The sequence below is a fragment of the Oncorhynchus mykiss genome, chromosome 20 (assembly GCF_057628025.1).
Source record: "Oncorhynchus mykiss isolate SJ-2025 chromosome 20, ASM5762802v1, whole genome shotgun sequence".
Classification (NCBI taxonomy): Eukaryota; Metazoa; Chordata; class Actinopteri; order Salmoniformes; family Salmonidae; genus Oncorhynchus; species Oncorhynchus mykiss.
In genome coordinates, this window is record NC_143041.1 from 21,423,076 (window position 1) to 21,441,072 (window position 17,997).

Here is a 17,997-nt window from a genome sequence, read left to right on the forward strand (position 1 = left end):
GACTCCGCACACTGTCCAAAATGTCACACCTTCAACCAATGGTAAACATAGTGGTCGTGATAAATACATGTTATCATTGGTTGAAAATCATTTCTCATAAGAACATAATTCCCTTACAAGTCGCACTTCCTGAAGAGTATCCAATTAAATAACATGCCTAGATTAAATCTAGCGTCCCTGGTCATTTGGACCAGATACCAGTCCCTGATTTTAAGACCACTGTGCCTTTAAGCAGAATGTGTAGGGGGGAGGGGTCTACATTTATAAAACATGAGTTTATTCAGTGGACATGCAAAGACATTGGGGAGAGGCTCTCCTGCTCTGTAGCATGCTGGCTTTCACATACACACCCACCCACCCACCCTTGCCAACCCACCGAAAACAGACACACTCACAACCATACCTAACACACTCTCCCGTGCAGTGTGGATGCAGAGAAAACAGAAGAATGAAGATAAGCGCAGAAGAGGGTTGAAAGAAAGACATAATAGTAGAAGAAGAAGAAATACTATGACGAGAGCAGAAACCAGAGGGAAATTATAAAAAGCAGAGCTGTGAAGAGAGGGATCCTGTACTAACACGGCACAGGACAGTATAGAAGTGCGACTGTCGTGGTGCAGAATGGGCAATTCTTCATCCCCAGGCATGTCAACTCTATCTCCGTGCATACTGTAGTTACTGCAGGTATTTTTTTTGTTTTAAACTTGAGTGGCTTTCTCTCAAACGCTGGGGGCTGGAAGTTCTCTTTGATCTGTTTACCTGGGGGATGGAAGCTGATTTGGCTATTTCTTTGGAGCATTTTCATGTTCTCATTGATATGCTAACGTTTAATTTCCTGGTTTGAAGTCTTATTTGTGCACGTGTTTCATCGCTTCGAGATGATGGTTATTGATAAATGTTTTCAAATGTACAGTATTGTATTGACATGCTGTATTTCAAATACGGTTGCAGGTGGGATGTCAGTGACTTGGACTATCAGTTGGTTGAATTGTGTTTTTTTAAGAATGGGACAGTTTATGTATAAAGTCTTACAGCGGTTTGAAAGGATATTTTACAGGCAAAATGGGAATAAAATTAGGTGTTGATGATATTGATTTAGTATAGAGAGAGAGAGAGAGAGAGAGAGAGAGAGAGAGAGGATGAAATAAGAGGTATGGGATGCACATGCTGTGCTCTCTGGTCAAGATGTTGATATTATCCCCACTGTGACATTAAATTGGTATTACTGAACTCCACGTGGATATGTTGCCTTGGGCTGTACATCAAGGTAGCCCTCACTTTATCTACAATTGATATTGATTAATATACAGGAAGTTTATATACAATTGATATTGACTTTTAAACAGGAAGCTGTCTCATGCTGGCCTGAGTGGAAAGGACGTCAGAGTAAATTTAAGATGAAATATATGGGTTGTGTATTAGGTTTAACGTTTTCTGTGCATAAAAATGTCATCGTGACGCACTGTGGGCAAACAATTATTCCCTGTCTGGGAAGAAGGTTTGCCTTATACATGAGTTGAGATTTTTTACTGAATGAAGAGATTGCCCTGTGTTGTTCCATAAATGTCTGTAATACGTTATGTGTTTGTATTTAGAATATTTCTTTGACCCTGTACAGAGGTTTTCTAGGTACTGTTGCGTTTTCTCAGACTTGAATGCCTGAAATTGGCCTCTTCATGTGTAGTGACAATGAGTCAAGTTCTTCTCGGAATGAGTCAAGCTCACGCTTCCAAAAGCCTCGCGGAACAAACAAACATGATATCAGATACATGGAAAGTGCAAGTGACTGACTGAGGAAGAAAAGGGATACAGGAAAGGGTCTGTCTCGCGGAAATGGAGAAAATAAGGTTTTCCTGTGCAGTGGTGGAAGAAGTACCCAATTGTCATACTTGAGTAAAAGTAAGATACCATAATAGAAAATGACTCAAGTCAAAGTCCTGGTTTTAAATATACTTAAGTATCAAAAGTAAATGTAATTGCTAAAATATGCTTAAGTATCAAAAGTAAAAGTATAAATCTTTTCGAATTCCTTACAATAAGCGAACCAAACAGCATTTTCTTGTTTTTATTTTATTTAAGGAGCCAGGGGTACTTAAGGAGCCAGAGGTACACTCCAACACTCAGACATCATTTACAAATGAAGCTTGGGTGTTTAGTGAGTCTGCCAGATCAGACGTTGTAGAAATGACCAGGGATATCCTCTTGATAAGTGTGTGAATTGAACCATTTTCCTGTCCTGCTAAGCATTCAAAATGTAACAAATCATTTTGGGTGTCATGGAAATGTAAAGAGTAAAACGTACATTATTTTCTTTTGGAATGTCGTGAAGTAAAATAAGTACTTTAAACCACTGTTTGTGCGTCATTTGATCTAGCTTGATGACAGTGGGAGAGATGACAGAGGCAAGGAGACACAGAGAGATACAGAGAGCACTAGGAAGGGCATTGAAGCATAGACCTGAAAGAGCTCGTTCACTCCAAGCACACACAGCAGGTGAGATGACTTTGAGTCCTGATGATTACTCAGGCCAGTCAACTGTAGGAGAGATGAGATTGAATAATATAGGAGAGAAAGCCTGTTACTCCCTGTGTCCAGGGTTAAAGTAACATATATGTAGCCCTGAAGTGAGATATAGGGTTCTTTATATTCATATACAGTACCAGTTTGGACACACCTACTAATTCCAGGGTTTTTCTTTATTTTTACTATTTTCTACATTGTAGAACAATAGTGAAGACATCAAAACTATGAAATAACGTATGGAATCATGTAGTAACCAAAAAACACACCTCCAGGCTGTGTAAGGGCTCCACAATCTCTCAAGGAGAGTGATGGAGTGCTGGCTTCCACAATCACCTGACCTCAACCCAATTGGAATGGTTTGGGATGAGTTGGACTGCAAAGTGAAGGAAAAGCAGCCAGCAGGTGCTCAGCTCATGTGGGAACTCCGTCAAGACTTTTGGAAAAGCATTCCAGCTGAAGCTGGTTGAGAGAATGCCCAGAGTGTGCATCAAGGGAAAGGGTGGCTACTTTGAAGAATCTCAAATATAAAAAATACTGTATTTATATATTTGTTATTGTTGTTGAAATTTACTCCCTTTTCTCCCCAATTTCGTGGTATCCAATTGTTAGTAGTTACTATCTTGTCTCATCGCTACAACTCCCTTACAGGCTCGGGAGAGACGAAGGTCGAAATCCATGCATCCTCCGAAACACAACTCAACCAAGCCGCACCGCTTCTTAACACAGCGCGCATCCACCCCGGCAGCCAGCCGCAACAATGTGTCAGAGGAAACACCGTCGTGGACGGCTGCGACAGAGCCTGGGCTCGAACCCAGAGTCTCTGGTGGCACAGGGCACTGTGATGCAGTGTATCAAAAGGCATTCAGCTAAGAACCCTTTTCACAAGTCAAAATGTAGCAATTTTCCCTGAGAGTTTCACTTTGGGAACTCTCCCTCCCTCCAGCGGTATTGGTTGTTGTGGGTTATATGTTTAAATGTGATGTACTGTATGTGATATATGTGCATATGTAAAAGTTTGGTAGACCACTGCGCCACCCGGGAGGCCCCAAATATAAAATATATTTTGATTTGTTTAACACTTTTTTTTGGTTACTACATGATTCCATATGTGTTATTTCATAGTTTTGATGTCTTCACTATTATTCTACAATGTAGAAAATAGTAAAAATATATTTAAAACCAAACTTTTGACTGGTACTGTATACCTACATACAGTATGCACATATATCACATATATCACCTTTAAACATATAACCCACAACAACCAATACCGCTGGAGAGAGTGAGAGTTCCCAAAGTGAAACTCTCAGGGAAAATTGATACATTTTGACTTGTGAAAAGGGTTCTTAGCTGAATGCCTTTGGATACAACAGTATTGAATTTCCATACCGATTTGGCCCAAATCCATTTCCAGGGCGTAAACTATAGGGTTGAAAGCTTTATGGCCGAAGCTCCCATAATTTACGTCCAGTGGAAGGCTAGGTTGAGCCTTGACTGCCAAGACATAGGGGGCAAGGGGTTATTTCCACACTGGTCTTACTGACAGTGGATTGTCATGGAGGAAATTGAGCCATGATTGCTGTCCGAGTTCAGAAATAGACATCCGTCTTCAGGGTTCCCTCTCCGGCATTTTGTATGTGACAGATGTGGCATTTCCCCACCTTTCTTTACTCCTAAGCAGGTTTGATGATTTGACTTGTGTTGACTGAGAGCAAACAAACCCGAGACTGACGTCTGATTACTAAATTGCAGTGTGGATGTGTAACTACCCGTTTGTTGATTATACACTCGGCCCATCTGAAAAACCTGATATCTGACAGTGAAATGTCATGTTTAGTCCTGCATCACAAGCAGACGTAGCACTTCTTATTTCTGTTCCTTATCTGTTCTGGTCTTTAGGCATTGGTTCATTATTGGGTGGCATGGATCAAAAACTGATTGACAATGTCAATCTCCTATCAGCAATCCTTTGACGAGATGAAAAAAACAACAACCTGAAAGGTAGGTAAGAAAGAGTATGGAAGAGAAAGAGAGAGGCAGAGAGGGCGTGGAGAGGAAGAGCAAGAAAGTGCTTGCTGATTAGATCGCGCTTAACTTGGGTTTTTGCTCACAAATACGCAAACGAATATGCAAGTGCGCCTGCGCACACACACATGCGCGCATGCTTATGTGCACACACACACACACACACTGCAAAAGCTTGTTCCTTACCCTGCCCATACTCTTTACAAGTGAGTCTGTCCCTCTACATTTCTGCCACACAGACTTCAGCCTGAATCCCAAACCAGTCTGCACTAATCAGCCCAGTTGCGTTGTTCCTTACTGCACCTTACATCAGTGGGAATTTGGTTTTAATATAGAATAGGGGATATCATTACTACCCACACTTTCTCCTTTTTGTTTAACAAGCACAACGTGAGTCCAAATACAGCACCGTTATCTATTGCCAATATCTACATAGGTAAAAATGTAACCTTTGATTGACACAGTGCTAATACCTTCTGCCAGTTTGATTCTGTTACAACCTTGAGGCTCTATCGCTCCCCCATAATCATGATCAACTACAAATTAGATGTGGTTGTCTATCAACATCACAAGACATTATTAGTGTGTCATAATGTGTTGTGTTATGTATTGTTTTATTGTATGTAATTGTGATTGGACCTCAGGAAGAGTAGCTGCTGCCTTGGAAGGAACTAATGGGGATCCAGAATAAATACAAACTATGTAAAAATTAAAAAATGTCCCACTACTTAGCTGTGTAACCGCACTACAATAGTGGGTGGGCAAATACCATTCTTAAATCTATTAGCATTATATTTGAGTCGACGACCAAGACAAACAAACGCAATATTGACAGTAAACCAACATCCCCAAAAATATGCTCTCATCAACAGTGACTGGATGTGTATGTACGAAGTAAACATCCCTTTCGTAAATGTGGACTTACAAACAATCTCTGACTACATAAACATCCCTAATTGAACGGGCATGTGTGTTTCACCTTGGACTGGATGTGTAAACAACATGCATGCATAAATCCGACAAAAGAGTGGATGTCTAATCGAGTACACGAGGGTACACGAGGGTACACGAGGCATTTGCGGCACCGACAGCGAGGGGGACACCGAGACGCATTGAAAACCAAAAAGAAAAGTGGCAGAGAAAGAACGATACAGTTATAGTCATTAATAGAGAGAGAGAGAGAGAGACAGCTCTCTGCATCCTGTGTTATCTGGCGAAAGGTGGAGGCATGGGAGGATCATTGTACTGGAGGCTCATGTGCGAGTCTGAGATACAGTGAGAGAAGAGAGGGAGAGGGGAGAAAAAAAGAGGCTGATTTGCAGCTTGTCCCTGAAGACGGGGAAAGGATTATACTCACAGAGAGAGAGAGAGAGAGAGAGAGAGAGACACACACACACACACACACACACACACACACACACACACACACACACACACACACACACACACACACACACACACACACACACACACACACATCTCAGCAGCACAGTCACAAACCCTGCCTACCTCCAATCTCCAGCACTGCACTTTGCACTCCTCCTTAGCTCTTCATTGGCGCTCAATACACACACACACACACCACACACACACTCCACTGCCATGTAGAGTCTCTGCAAAGAATACACCGGCACAGGACCAGTCAGGTACGATCCATCCATTCCTGCTGCTCTATAATTGACAAATTCCGCATCAGTGGACTGGATGAGTGGTGCTGAAATGAGCCATGCAGGGCAGTCAGCTCAGCTGCGTACAGTAGCAGACCTTCTTCTTGCAAGCTGCATGCACCAAGATTATCTGGCTTTTGCATAACCCAGGAAGAGAAGCAGAGGGAGAGGGGCTGGATGCTCGAAGTGTGGTGGAGCCCAAATCCTTCAGTGCTCCGCTCTGCTGCCCAGGGAGAGAAGTATGCGGCAGCCAGGCAAGGCACATCAGCCTTAACCCGGATTGACCTTGATAAGTTAATGGACTATTAGACACCATGTGGAGCACTAGACAAAGTCTCGCCTTCTTAAACGGCACAGTTAGCCTATTGCCAGTCCATTTCTCAAGTGGCTGGGGCAGCCACGAATATGAATGAGGTTGTAAACTAATAGACATGTCAGAGCAAGATGCAAATGGTCATGTCATTTGCATGATCTATTAATCTTGTATGTTGTTGTGAAATAGCCGTGTAGACAATTTTTGAAGGGGGGGGGGGGGGGGGTTCTGATGAGCATGTTGGATGATGCCCTCTGGCTTTTTACGCTGATGGCTTCTGATAATATCTTACTTTATTTTTAGCATACTTCGAGGTTTTGCTTCGTATATCGGAAAGAGCTGCAGCTTTGGTGATATATAAGGGGTTGTCTATACAGCCCAGAGAGAGTATTGCTGACTCCAAATCAATTTGATGCTTTTGAAGTTGATGTATTTTCCAAATTCCCCGACTTACAGAATCTGAGACTTCCGAATCCTTTTGATATCAGTTTGTAAATCCCCAGATATCTAGAGCTTTCTTTTCTTGAAAACAACTTTCAATGAAGTGGCGGTGTACTATTGCAGCAGAGAATGTCAGCTCCAAATTGAGGGGGAATTTGCGTTTCGTTGTCATTCCTTTGATCCAGCTTTTAATTTTTTTTAAAGAATTGTGTATCTTTTATATAATGTCACCCATCTCGCAGAGCACTTAATTATGTTTTCGCTATGATGGCTTAATTTCTCAGTACATGTGTTCATCATCTAGTATGTTTATAGCCAGGTTCCCATCAGAATACTCATAAACACTGCAGTTAAGGTCAACTTGACAGACATAGACCACCCTTTTGATACACTCTCAAAGCTGTAATTTCCCTATTACAAGATTCTGTATTTTTTCAAAGCTGATGAGAGAGGGGTAGGGCTGGTCTGATTGTTGTCTGTCTGGTCTGGCTGTGGTCTGACTGCGGTCTGTCTGTGGTCTGGTTGTCGTCTGGCTGTGGTCTGACTGGGGTCTGTCTTTGGTCTGGTTGTGGTCTCTGGACTGGTTATGATATGGTTGTGGTCAGTGGCTGTGGTCTGGCTGCGGTCTCACTATGTTCTAGCTGTGGTCTGGCTGTATGGTCTAACCGTGTGGTCTGGTTGTGGTCTGGCTCAGTGGTCTTGCTGTGGTCAGACTGTGGTCAGTATTTATGGTCAGACTGTGGTCTGTATTTATGGTCTGGTCGTGGTAGGGCTATGGTCTGGTTGTGGTCTTTCAGCGGTCTGACCGTGAGGCTACAGCAGGTTGGTTGTGATGGAAACTCTGACACCCAGAGCTGACCCAGCGGACCACACACACACACACACACATTTATTTCTGTTTAATTGTCTGCTAGACTGAATCAATTTCACATTAGCCTTCCTTTTCCACTGCGCATCAGTCTTTTTAATTGCTTAGCCTACTTCACTTTCCATGAAGCAGTTGACTTATGACCATTGTTGAATATTTATGTAAAATGTTGCCAGTTATGAACTGCTGGCGTGTGAATTGCCTCAGAGTGCATCCCGTTTGCAGTCAAAGCAATTATACTTAAGCAAAATGAGTGTATTCAGCAAATTGCTAAAGATTAACCAAAGAAGTGCCGTCATGCAGTGATCTTTAGGGTACATATGCTATCCATAGAAAATGTTTCCCTTGGTTGGCATAGTGTAGTATACTGATGTAGTATGCTTGTGTTATGACTCCAAAAACAGGGCTATTCGATTAGGGTCTTGCAGGACTGAAACTCTCCTGGTCGCGATCCAATCAGGGACCGTGAATGAACTTTGTAGCTAACGAATGACATCCATTTATCAATTAACTGGCAAGCAGTGAAGAAGCCAGCAATACTTCAGTCCTACAGGGCTGGTAATTAAATAGCCCATCTGCTCCAAAATAATGCACGTTCCTCACTCCAAGGATGCAATAATATTACGTTATTTGTGTACCATAAGGTATTGTATGCCCTAAGTAGGCCTCTCTCATCACGCCTACTACTCGTATTTGTGTTATTGAACCTATAGTAAACCCTTTTTCATGACATTGTGTACACGCTCCACCCTAATGCTGCTTGGTTGCCCCTCATTCACAGAGCTAGCTGCCTGGCTGAATCCCAGTCTTAATTAGTCTGCATTAATAATTAGTCTGCGTTAATAGCTCACAGACTATGACTCATCCAGCCCGGGCTTTCAGACAATGACACTCATCACTCAGCAAGAACCTGTGTCTGAACCCAGAGGGAGAGAAAGCCTCCTCACTTCCAAGCATAGATCCTAGCCTGGGACAATGTTCGCAATAGCAAATGACTGTGGCCATGGTTAACACAGTCTGCATTGTCAAAACCTAAAAATGACACGCACCAGCTGTCATAGTAGTTATGCACAGGTACTGTATAAAACATATTCCAAAACATAATCCAAGGTATGATCAATCATAAAGTGAATTGAGGTCCATACGATATGCAATGGAATATCGTCATCATTATGTGATTACCATTTCAACCTTTCTATCTGAAGTGGGAGGTGGGGTTGTTATTTGGCCCCCCATGTTTTCTTGGCAAAAACACAAACACCCAAAAATCTGCCTAAACTGATTTTAATTAGGAAAATCGGTTCCCATGTATTCCCATGCATAATAAGAGATGTGATCGTGTAAGCAAGGTTTAAAACAATTATGTTTTAGTCAAATATTATGAAACTCTTTGAATTGGGGTCAATTCGCAGTCTACAATTGATCTGGAATTATGTTCCAGCCCCCTCGACCATCCGCTCAAGAAAAAATTGGCCTGCGGCTGAATCTAGATGATGATCACTGATGTACAGTTTCCGCTGACAAACGGTCACAAATTTGTCTCAGGTCCTCCCAGTGACACTTCACTGAACAATCTGTTCTTGATTGTAATTACAGGGTGTCATGTGCTTAGCTCTGTGACAGGCTGTCGGCTGATGGACCGTGGTAAACTGTGGTACCGTACTGTAAGATGTGGGTGGGATCTTTAGTAGAGAAAGCGGTATATGCTATGAATGTACGGTTTGGGCCAGAGGCCATTGGAATATGAATGAATTGTGGTGGAGAGAGAAGGAATAGAATGAGAGGAGGAGAGAGCACAGTAATGAGAATCTGCAGTAGTGTTTGTTTGTTTGTGTGTGTGTGTTTGTGTGTGTGTGTGTGTGTGTGTGTGTGTGTGTGTGTGTGTGTGTGTGTGTGTGTGTGTGTGTGTGTGTGTGTGTGTGTGTGTCTCTCTCTCTCTCTCTCTCTCTCATATATATGTGTTGAGGACATTGAGTTTTCATGGTGAGATGTTTATCTCTGGCAGAACCAATTCCCCCTGCTGGGAGCACAGGGACACACTCAAATAATATATTTTTCATAGAGCACCAATATATTTCAATATTTTGTCCCTGAATGGATGCACACAATTTTCGTGCTCTTCATAATTCTGAATAATACATGCAGACAAACACGACTGTCTGTACTTGATGACAGATTTGTTTCAATATCATATACTCTGGACCCAGCACCCAAAACATTGATAATCTATTATTTTCCTATTTGCATGGTTAACATGTCAAACCCTCCATTCACATTGACTAGAATTAAACAGTGGAGTCGGTAGGGTTCAATCCCCTATGTTTCCAGTGCTATTCTGAGGGGTCAGTCATGCTCTTCCAGTAACCAAGCTCTTCAAAAACAGGAAGAGCTAACTGAATTCTAACTGTCTGCAGTCCAGCTGTTGGGTGGAAGGAAGCAGTGTGTCGAAGCCTGGTCCCAGATCTGTTTGTGCTGCCTTGCAAACATTTGACAAGACAGCACAGACAGATCTGGGACCAGGCTAGTATGTCCATGGTTCAGCAAGAAAATGTTTGAGCCGGAGGCTGTCAGAAAGCGGAGATAGCTGTGTGATATCAAGTTGTGAAAGTAATATGGCTGACATCAGTGACCGTCGACCAACTTAGGGAGGGAGTAAATGAAGGAAGGAAGGTTGGTGAGGGTAGGTAACAACATCTCCACCCCACTGATCCTCAACACTGTGGCCCCACAAGGGTGCGTTCTGAGCCCTCTCCTGTACTCCTTGTTCACCCACGACTGTGTGGCCATGCACGCCTCCAACTCAGTCATCAAGTGTGCGGACGACACTACAGTGGTAGGCTTGATTACCAACAACGACGAGACGGCCTACAGGGAGGAGGTGAGGGCCCTCGGAGTGTGGTGTCAGGAAAATAACCTCACACTCAACGTCAACAAAACAAAAGAGGTGATTGTGGACTTCAGGAAACAGCAGAGGGAGCACCCCCCTACCCACATCGACGGGACAGTAGTGGAGAGGGTAGTAAGTTTTAAGTTCCTCGGCTTACACATCACGGACAAACTGAATTGGTCCACCCATACAGACAGCGTTGTGAAGAAGGCGCAGCAGAGCCTCTTCAACCTCAGGAGGCTGAAGAAATTTGGCTTGTCACCAAAAGCACTCATAAACTTCTACAGATGCACAATCGAGAGCATCCTGTCGGGCTGTATCACCGACTGGTACAGCAACTGCTCCGCCCACAACCGTAAGGCTCTCCAGAGGGTAGTGAGGTCTGCACAACGCATCACCGGGGGCAAACTACCTGCCCTCCAGGACACCTTCACCACCCGATGTCACAGGAAGGCCATAAAGATCATCAAGGACAACAACCACCCGAGCCACTGCCTGTTCACCCCACTATCATCCAGAAGGCGAGGTCAGTACAGGTGCATCAAAGCAGTTACCAAGAGACTGAAAAACAGCTTCTATCTCAAGGCCATCACTAACATTGAGTGGCTGCTGCCAACATACTGACCCAACTCCAACCACTTTAATAATGGAAATTGATGTAAAAAATGTATCACTAGCCACTTTATACAATGCCACTTAATATAATGTTTACATACCCTACATTACTCATCTCATATATATATACTGTACTCGATACCATCTACTGCATCTTGCCTATGCCGTTCTGTACCATCACTCATTCATATCTTTATGTACATATTCTTTATCCCTTTACACTTGTGTGTATAAGGTAGTAGTTATGGAATTGTTAGGTAAGATTACTCGTTGGTTATCACTGAATTGTCGGAACTAGAAGCACAAGCATTTCGCTACACTCGCATTAACATCTGCTAACCATTTGTATGTGACAAATAAAATTTGATTTGATTTGGAGGGATAAGGAGGAAGGTGGAAAGGAAGGAAGGAAGGAAAGAAGTGATTACTTTAAGGAGGGAAGGAGCTATGAAATCATTTTGATAGAACTTGGCCAGAACACAAACTTACCACTCCCAGAGCTGAGCAGAAATAATCAGGAGTCAGTGTGAGGAAATCATTTTTAAAAAAATGGCCTCTGTCACACCTCCCATGTCAGCAGCGACCAAGGTTGTTGTGTTTGCCCCATAATGAGAAATGTTTGGCCACAGCCTTGAGCCAAGCCATTTGGAATTTGTCCAGACTCCAGGTTGGCTGAAATATGACGGCGCCCGGGCAATGACTATCACTCACCGCGTCTTAAGTTCCGCTTTAACTCTAATGAACACTGGCTCCGATGATGAATCTTCGGCCGCCTCACAAACTGTACCGGGATGACGACACTTTATGGACGAGATAGGTCGAGGAGAGAGGGAGAGTAGGAGGGGTGAAGGAGAGCGATGGCCTCCCCCTACAGTGACAAAGTTGACATAAAAGATTCAACGGTGTGAGTAGGAGAAATTAAAAGGATGTTCGTCACCAGTATTAATGGTGTAATTAACGTTCCCGTAACATTTCTAATAACAGGTGAGGAAGGGACCTGTGTTGGAGGTGACGGGTCATTAAGAATCCCACTGCTGTGAGTTATACTGCCATGTCAGGGGGTGGAAAAGCACTGGGGAGGTACAAGGCTCCTTGTATATAGATGGATGGAACTGGTTTCATTGCAAATGTCATTTGTTATATTAATATAATTTGAATATCAAAAAAAGAAAAGAAAGAAAAGTGAATATGCCGTCTATTCACATCACTTTAAGAATAGAATAGAACTGTCAATACTATTTTGTCCAATCGATGTGAAAATATGCCTTTGGGCTTCACACATGTTCCATTAGAAAACCTTCAGCCTACGATAGATTTCCCCTGTCTCCTCTAACAGATATTTTGCTGTCATGGCTGCATCATGGAATCCCTGGATCCCTGCCCTACTCCACCACAAGATTTACATCTGAAACCAAATCAATCATACCAAACCCTGCAAAAAGCATCATCACAGTTATTGCTATGTAAAAAATAGACTGCTGACATGCACGATTTTGGGGAATTGTGGACTAATGAACGAAATGCTGAAGAGTGTTTTTGAGTGAACTATCCCTTTAAACTGGGTGCAGGGCACCAGCCCTTGACTGTATTTACCTTAAAGAACATGTGTGGCGTTCGGAGAACTTTAACAGCTGTGTGGCTGTGGCTCTCTAACCCTGAGATAATCACATGTAGAGTTGCCCCTCCACAGACTAAGTAATGGGGCTAAACTGCAGAAGATCAATATGGATCCCTCTATCAGCGTGTTCAGAAGACATTTGATTTACTGTATGGATTCAGTGCTTTCAGCTGTTTAGATACTGTAGGCCGACGTGCCAAAACAGAGGGGAGTGCAACACTGAATGGTTAACGGCTCAACGGCTTACGTAACATTTTGAAATAATGCATTGACGCATGCACTGCTATGGTTGATCATGTTATCTGACACGGATCGTTTTCTCCTTTATTTATGAGTTGATTGGTGGACTGTATTGCGTCCAATTCTGGATGCACAGCTGCGGTTGCAGACGGAGAGTTTGTGTGGGAAGAGCCTGTGTGTGCGCGTGTGTGTGGGACTTCACGTGCCTTCTCTCTCTCTCTCTCTCTCTCTCTCTCTCTCTCTCTCTCTCTCTCTCTCTCTCTCTCTCTCTCTCTCTCTCTCTCATGCTCTGCCCATTCAATTCACGGGAGACAGTGGAAAAGCTATTTTCTACGGTCTGGTACTGCCTAGCCAGCAGATCTAGTTACTATGGATCTTCTGAAAAGGGACATTCACTGGGTTTCCCTAGGCAGCTCATTTAGCTCCTTTAGTGACCATCCTTCGTCAATTTATTCAAGCTATATATCTCCATGGCCAGAAGGTGGCGCTCTGAAGGAACAGCTCACAACCAATCACGGCTTCTAACACCGAATGGTCCTGACACGCATGGGTGACAAACTTGCTGTCATCGCCAAGATTTGTGACCTCACCCTGTGACAGTAGTGTCCCCTTGAGGCCCCAACAAGATAGGCTTGACTGTTGTGGGCTTTGGCAGATGCTACAGCTGTTGGGGCTATAGATATACATTGTTTTTGTGTGTATGTATGTGTGTATGTATGTGTTTATCTGAATGAGATTTCCTTTGGCTCGGGGATTATTGGTAGCCAATGACTGGATCATACGTACATGTCAGATGGCTCTGAGAGAGTCCTATCTCTCCAAGCAGCTCCTCCACAGGAGGTTGGTGGCACCTTAATTGGGGAGGACGCGCTCATGGTAATGACTGGAGCGGAATCAGTGGAATGGGATCAAATACATTAAACACGGTTTCCAGGTGTTCGATGCCATACCATTCGCTTCGTTCCAGCCATTGTAATGAGCCGTTCTCCCCTCAGCAGCCTACAGTGATCTCCTCCTCTAACACCCAACATACATACAGCAATATCTATCCTGTATTTACCTTTATGGAAAAGTAATGATGATATCAAACATTTTGCATTTGTTATTAAATCAACCAGAGCACATTTTCTCACCTTTCACTTCCTCTCTCCAATCCAACCCCTGGCCCATGTTTCCTCACTTTTGACCCCTTCAGGCCGGGATAGAAGAAAGGGTCACAAGATCTCCGCTGGGGATGCCGAGTTCCCGCGGGAGTACCACACCCTGGGCCACGGTGGCACGCGTCGTTTCCCTGACAACAACAACGGGGGGCAGGCGCCCACCTCGGGGGACCGCCAACGCCACAACGACATCGCTGCCAAGAGCCTGGAGGCCCTTACGAACCTTCACAAGGCTGACATAGAGCGCCAGCGCGGAGCCTTCATGGACCTCCAGAAGAATCAGAAGTACCCGGCCAGCCCCTGTATGTCTCAGGGCCAGGGCTCACCTAACTGTGGCCGCCAACAGCAGGTAACATCTCAATACTCTCAAAACCATGGCCAGAATCAACCCCCCAGCATCTACCCTGATCTATTTTCACTTTGTGAAAGAATTGGTGTAAAGAATATGGTGACAAATTATATGACTTATCAATTTCTTTAAGATCTACCTTGGCCATAGCCGTTGCCCATCCCAGGTACAAAAGCAGTTGAGAACCACAGGAGTATCCAGGTGTCAATTCATCAGTTCATCATGACATCGTTGGCTAGTAGAGTTATCAGAAGGTGTCAGAGGGAGAGGGAGATGGAAACAGAGATTTGAGATAGGAAGGACAAATAGAGATACTGTATATACCCTTATCCCTTGCCATCCCTCTACCCTGATCCCTCCGTCCCTCCGTCCCTCTACCTCAATCCCCTCCCTGAGAATTCTGCCGTCTCTCCACACTCTCCTCCATCGGGCCAAGTATCCCTCCATCCACTTCTCTCTTTCCTCCCCAGCTTTTCATTTGCTCTGTGTATTTACCCTGGCACAGCCATTTATCTCTGCACACAAGCGAGAGAGAGAGAGAGAGAGAGAGAGAGAAAGAGGGAGAAAAAGAGGGAGAGATGGAAGGACAAATAAAGAGAGAAACAGGTGGAGTCCGTGGTTTCCATGGCAACCCCCATTCCCATATAAGGAAGTCAATGATATCATATGGCTGGTAATGCCTAGGCAAGAAGAGAGAGTGGAAGAGAGTACGGATGGCAGCAGCAGAGAGAGGGAGAGAAACAGAGAGGAATGAGTTGTGAGAGAAAGACTGAAACTGGGATTGGGCTGTAGTGGTATAGAGACAGAGAGAGAGAGGACACTCTACTCTGCTTGGCTCTACTTTGTATATAACCAGACCAACACTGCCTGGGATTTATTGATTCCTCGGGGGCTCGTGGGAGAACAGAGCGAATGCCGTCAGAAAATGGAGAGGGGGGAGGAGGAAGGAGAGGGAGGCATGTGGAGCAGCATGCGAACCGACGAACCACCACCAGTCACCAGCAGTAGCAGGCTCGATAAGTAGCAACAACGGTACCAGTTCTCCCTTTCATTATTTAATGGAGACGTGCAGAATCCTGTCTGTTCTGGTGTTACTGTGGGATAGATGACTTTCTGCTGCCTCATGTGATGCAGAGAGAGGGAGAAAAGGATAGACAGAAAGGGGTGAGGGAGAAAGAGAGCGCGTGCAAGAGAGCTGTATCTGTACCTGACTGCGTGCGTGTGTGCATGTGACCATGATCAGCAAGTGTCTGTGTAATTCTGTGAGTTTATAAGGGAGACCAGTGCAGGTAAGACATGATGTAATGGGTATGCCTCTCCTCTACTCCCTGCTTTCTGCAGGGATCAGAGGACGGGTGTGTGAGTGTGTGTATGATATGTGTGTGGTGTGTTTTGGCTGGCTCATTCCGGGGTGGTACTGGCATGCAGGTGTTGGCCAGGTGTGGATGTGGTGCCGCAGTGTCTGAAAGACTAGGAGGGGGACTGTGTGTGTGCGTGTGTGTGTGTGTGTGTGTGTGTGTGTGTGTGTGTGTGTGTGTGTGTGTGTGTGTGTGTGTGTGTGTGTGTGTGTGTGTGTGTGTGTGTGTGTGTGTGTGTGTGTGTGTGTGTGTGAGAGAGAGAGAGAGACAGAGACAGACAGAGTGAGAGAGAGAGAGAGAGAGAGAGAGAGAGAGAGAGAGAGAGAAGAGAGAGAGAGAGAGAGAGAGAGAGAGAGAGAGAGAGAGAGAGAGAGAGAGAGAGAGAGAGAGAAATTAGCTGCTTGGCATGCAGGTCAGGCATGCGTCTCTCTCTCTCTCTCTCTCTCTCTCTCAGTACATGTCCATCGTGGGATTCAGCTTGTGTGATTGAGAAATATGGCAGCCCATATGGGCATTGTGTCACGGTGCATAGGGGCTCGGGTTTATTGTGTGTGGGGCAAATGTAATGTTCTGAAACACCCTCTTGTTAGTGCATATTGGAGGAGAGGTGGGCAGGGGAGGCTGAGGTAAGAGGGGTGAAGACAGAAAGGTGGATGAAGACATGAATAGAAAAAGAGTGGGATGTGGGAGAATGTTTTCAAGAGGTGCATATGCATAAGTCTACTGGTCTGTTAGCGGGTGGAGTTGAGAAGAGTTTGTGCGTCTAGCGGTAGGTGGTAGTGAGTATGTGTTGAGTTCAGGTAGACGTGTATGCTGAGTTCCACATCGGTCAGATGTGGTCAGATAGCATCTACTCCCTAGGGGGTAGGGATTGATTTGGAATTCAGCATATGGTTAGGAGTAGAGTGTTCAAGAGAGATCTTCTTCAAGATGCGAGCAGCGTCCCAGTCCTCCAAGTAGATATACACAGTAGGACACATACATGACATCCAAAACAAACCATGTGAGCAACTATTCTCCACATCATACTTCAATTTCAAGTTTAAGTAAAACATGTACAAAGTAGACACTGATATGCAATATAGTTATAGGGTAATGCAAATCAATAAAACACCATTTAAACAGAAAAACACAAGAGAGGTGAGGAAATAGAATCCCTAAAATAGGGGTCCTAGTGACATTTGTCAATAAGAGCCTTGTGTCGAGGCATGGCCAATAGAATGGGGTCTGATTGGTGGTAGTATGGCTGTGCAGGCTGACAAATGTTCAGGTAGACACATGATTGCTAGCTCCGACTCGGACAGAAGCCTGCAGGACACACAATGCTCTATGTATCTGGGTCACAGGAGCCCGCAGGCCTCTGTTCTGTTGGTTTTTATCCCCAATTCGTATCTTCCTCCCCTCCTGCCTATGCTCTGCTCTGTCTATCCTCATCCAGCTTTTCTCCTCCACATCCTCTCTCAACAGAGGGTAGGAACTCATTGAATATTTCCTCTCAAACCAGTGTAGGACAATTTTGACTTTGCAGCTTGCCCATCTAGTGGAGTCAGTTCTGCCTCAAGGACATGACTCATCCCAATAAACGTCAACCTGCTCAAGAGCTATCTATTGCAGGATAAATCAATGTTAGATTTTACATAGCTGGCCATAAATGGATGTTACAATTCACTTTATGGGTTGGTTCTGTAGGCTTCTACTACAGATAGTAATGTGATTAGACTATACCTTCATATAAAACAAAAAACTGAGTTTGTCAGATTTCCAGTCATTGCAATTAATGTTATACCCCTTGATCTTCAAGAATAGGACTTGGAAATATGGAAACATAGATTAGCCAAATTGTTTTACCTGAGCGTAAGCCAAAAACGAAGGACTTATTAGCCAGCCCTACTCTGTTGTTTATGATTTTGTTGTCATGGAGGACTGATTGGGC

At 44.2% G+C, this 17,997-nt stretch overlaps 1 protein-coding gene across 8 annotated transcripts in view; it reads left to right on the forward strand.

The window, feature by feature from the left end:
* The first annotated feature begins 293 nt into the window (after positions 1-293).
* The window catches only part of LOC110498756 (SRC kinase signaling inhibitor 1), a 62,391-nt gene continuing 44,687 nt past the window's right edge, over positions 294-17,997 (forward strand). For 7 of the 8 annotated variants that reach the window (XM_090212583.1, XM_090212581.1, XM_090212582.1 and 4 more), the window contains exons 1-2: positions 294-684; positions 14,393-14,706. In XM_090212583.1, the coding sequence (XP_090068709.1) occupies positions 14,620-14,706 (87 nt within the window). In that variant the 5' untranslated portion in view covers positions 294-684; positions 14,393-14,619. The remainder of the gene's footprint in view (positions 685-14,392; positions 14,707-17,997) is intronic. The other variant, XM_090212588.1, reaches the window with a different exon arrangement.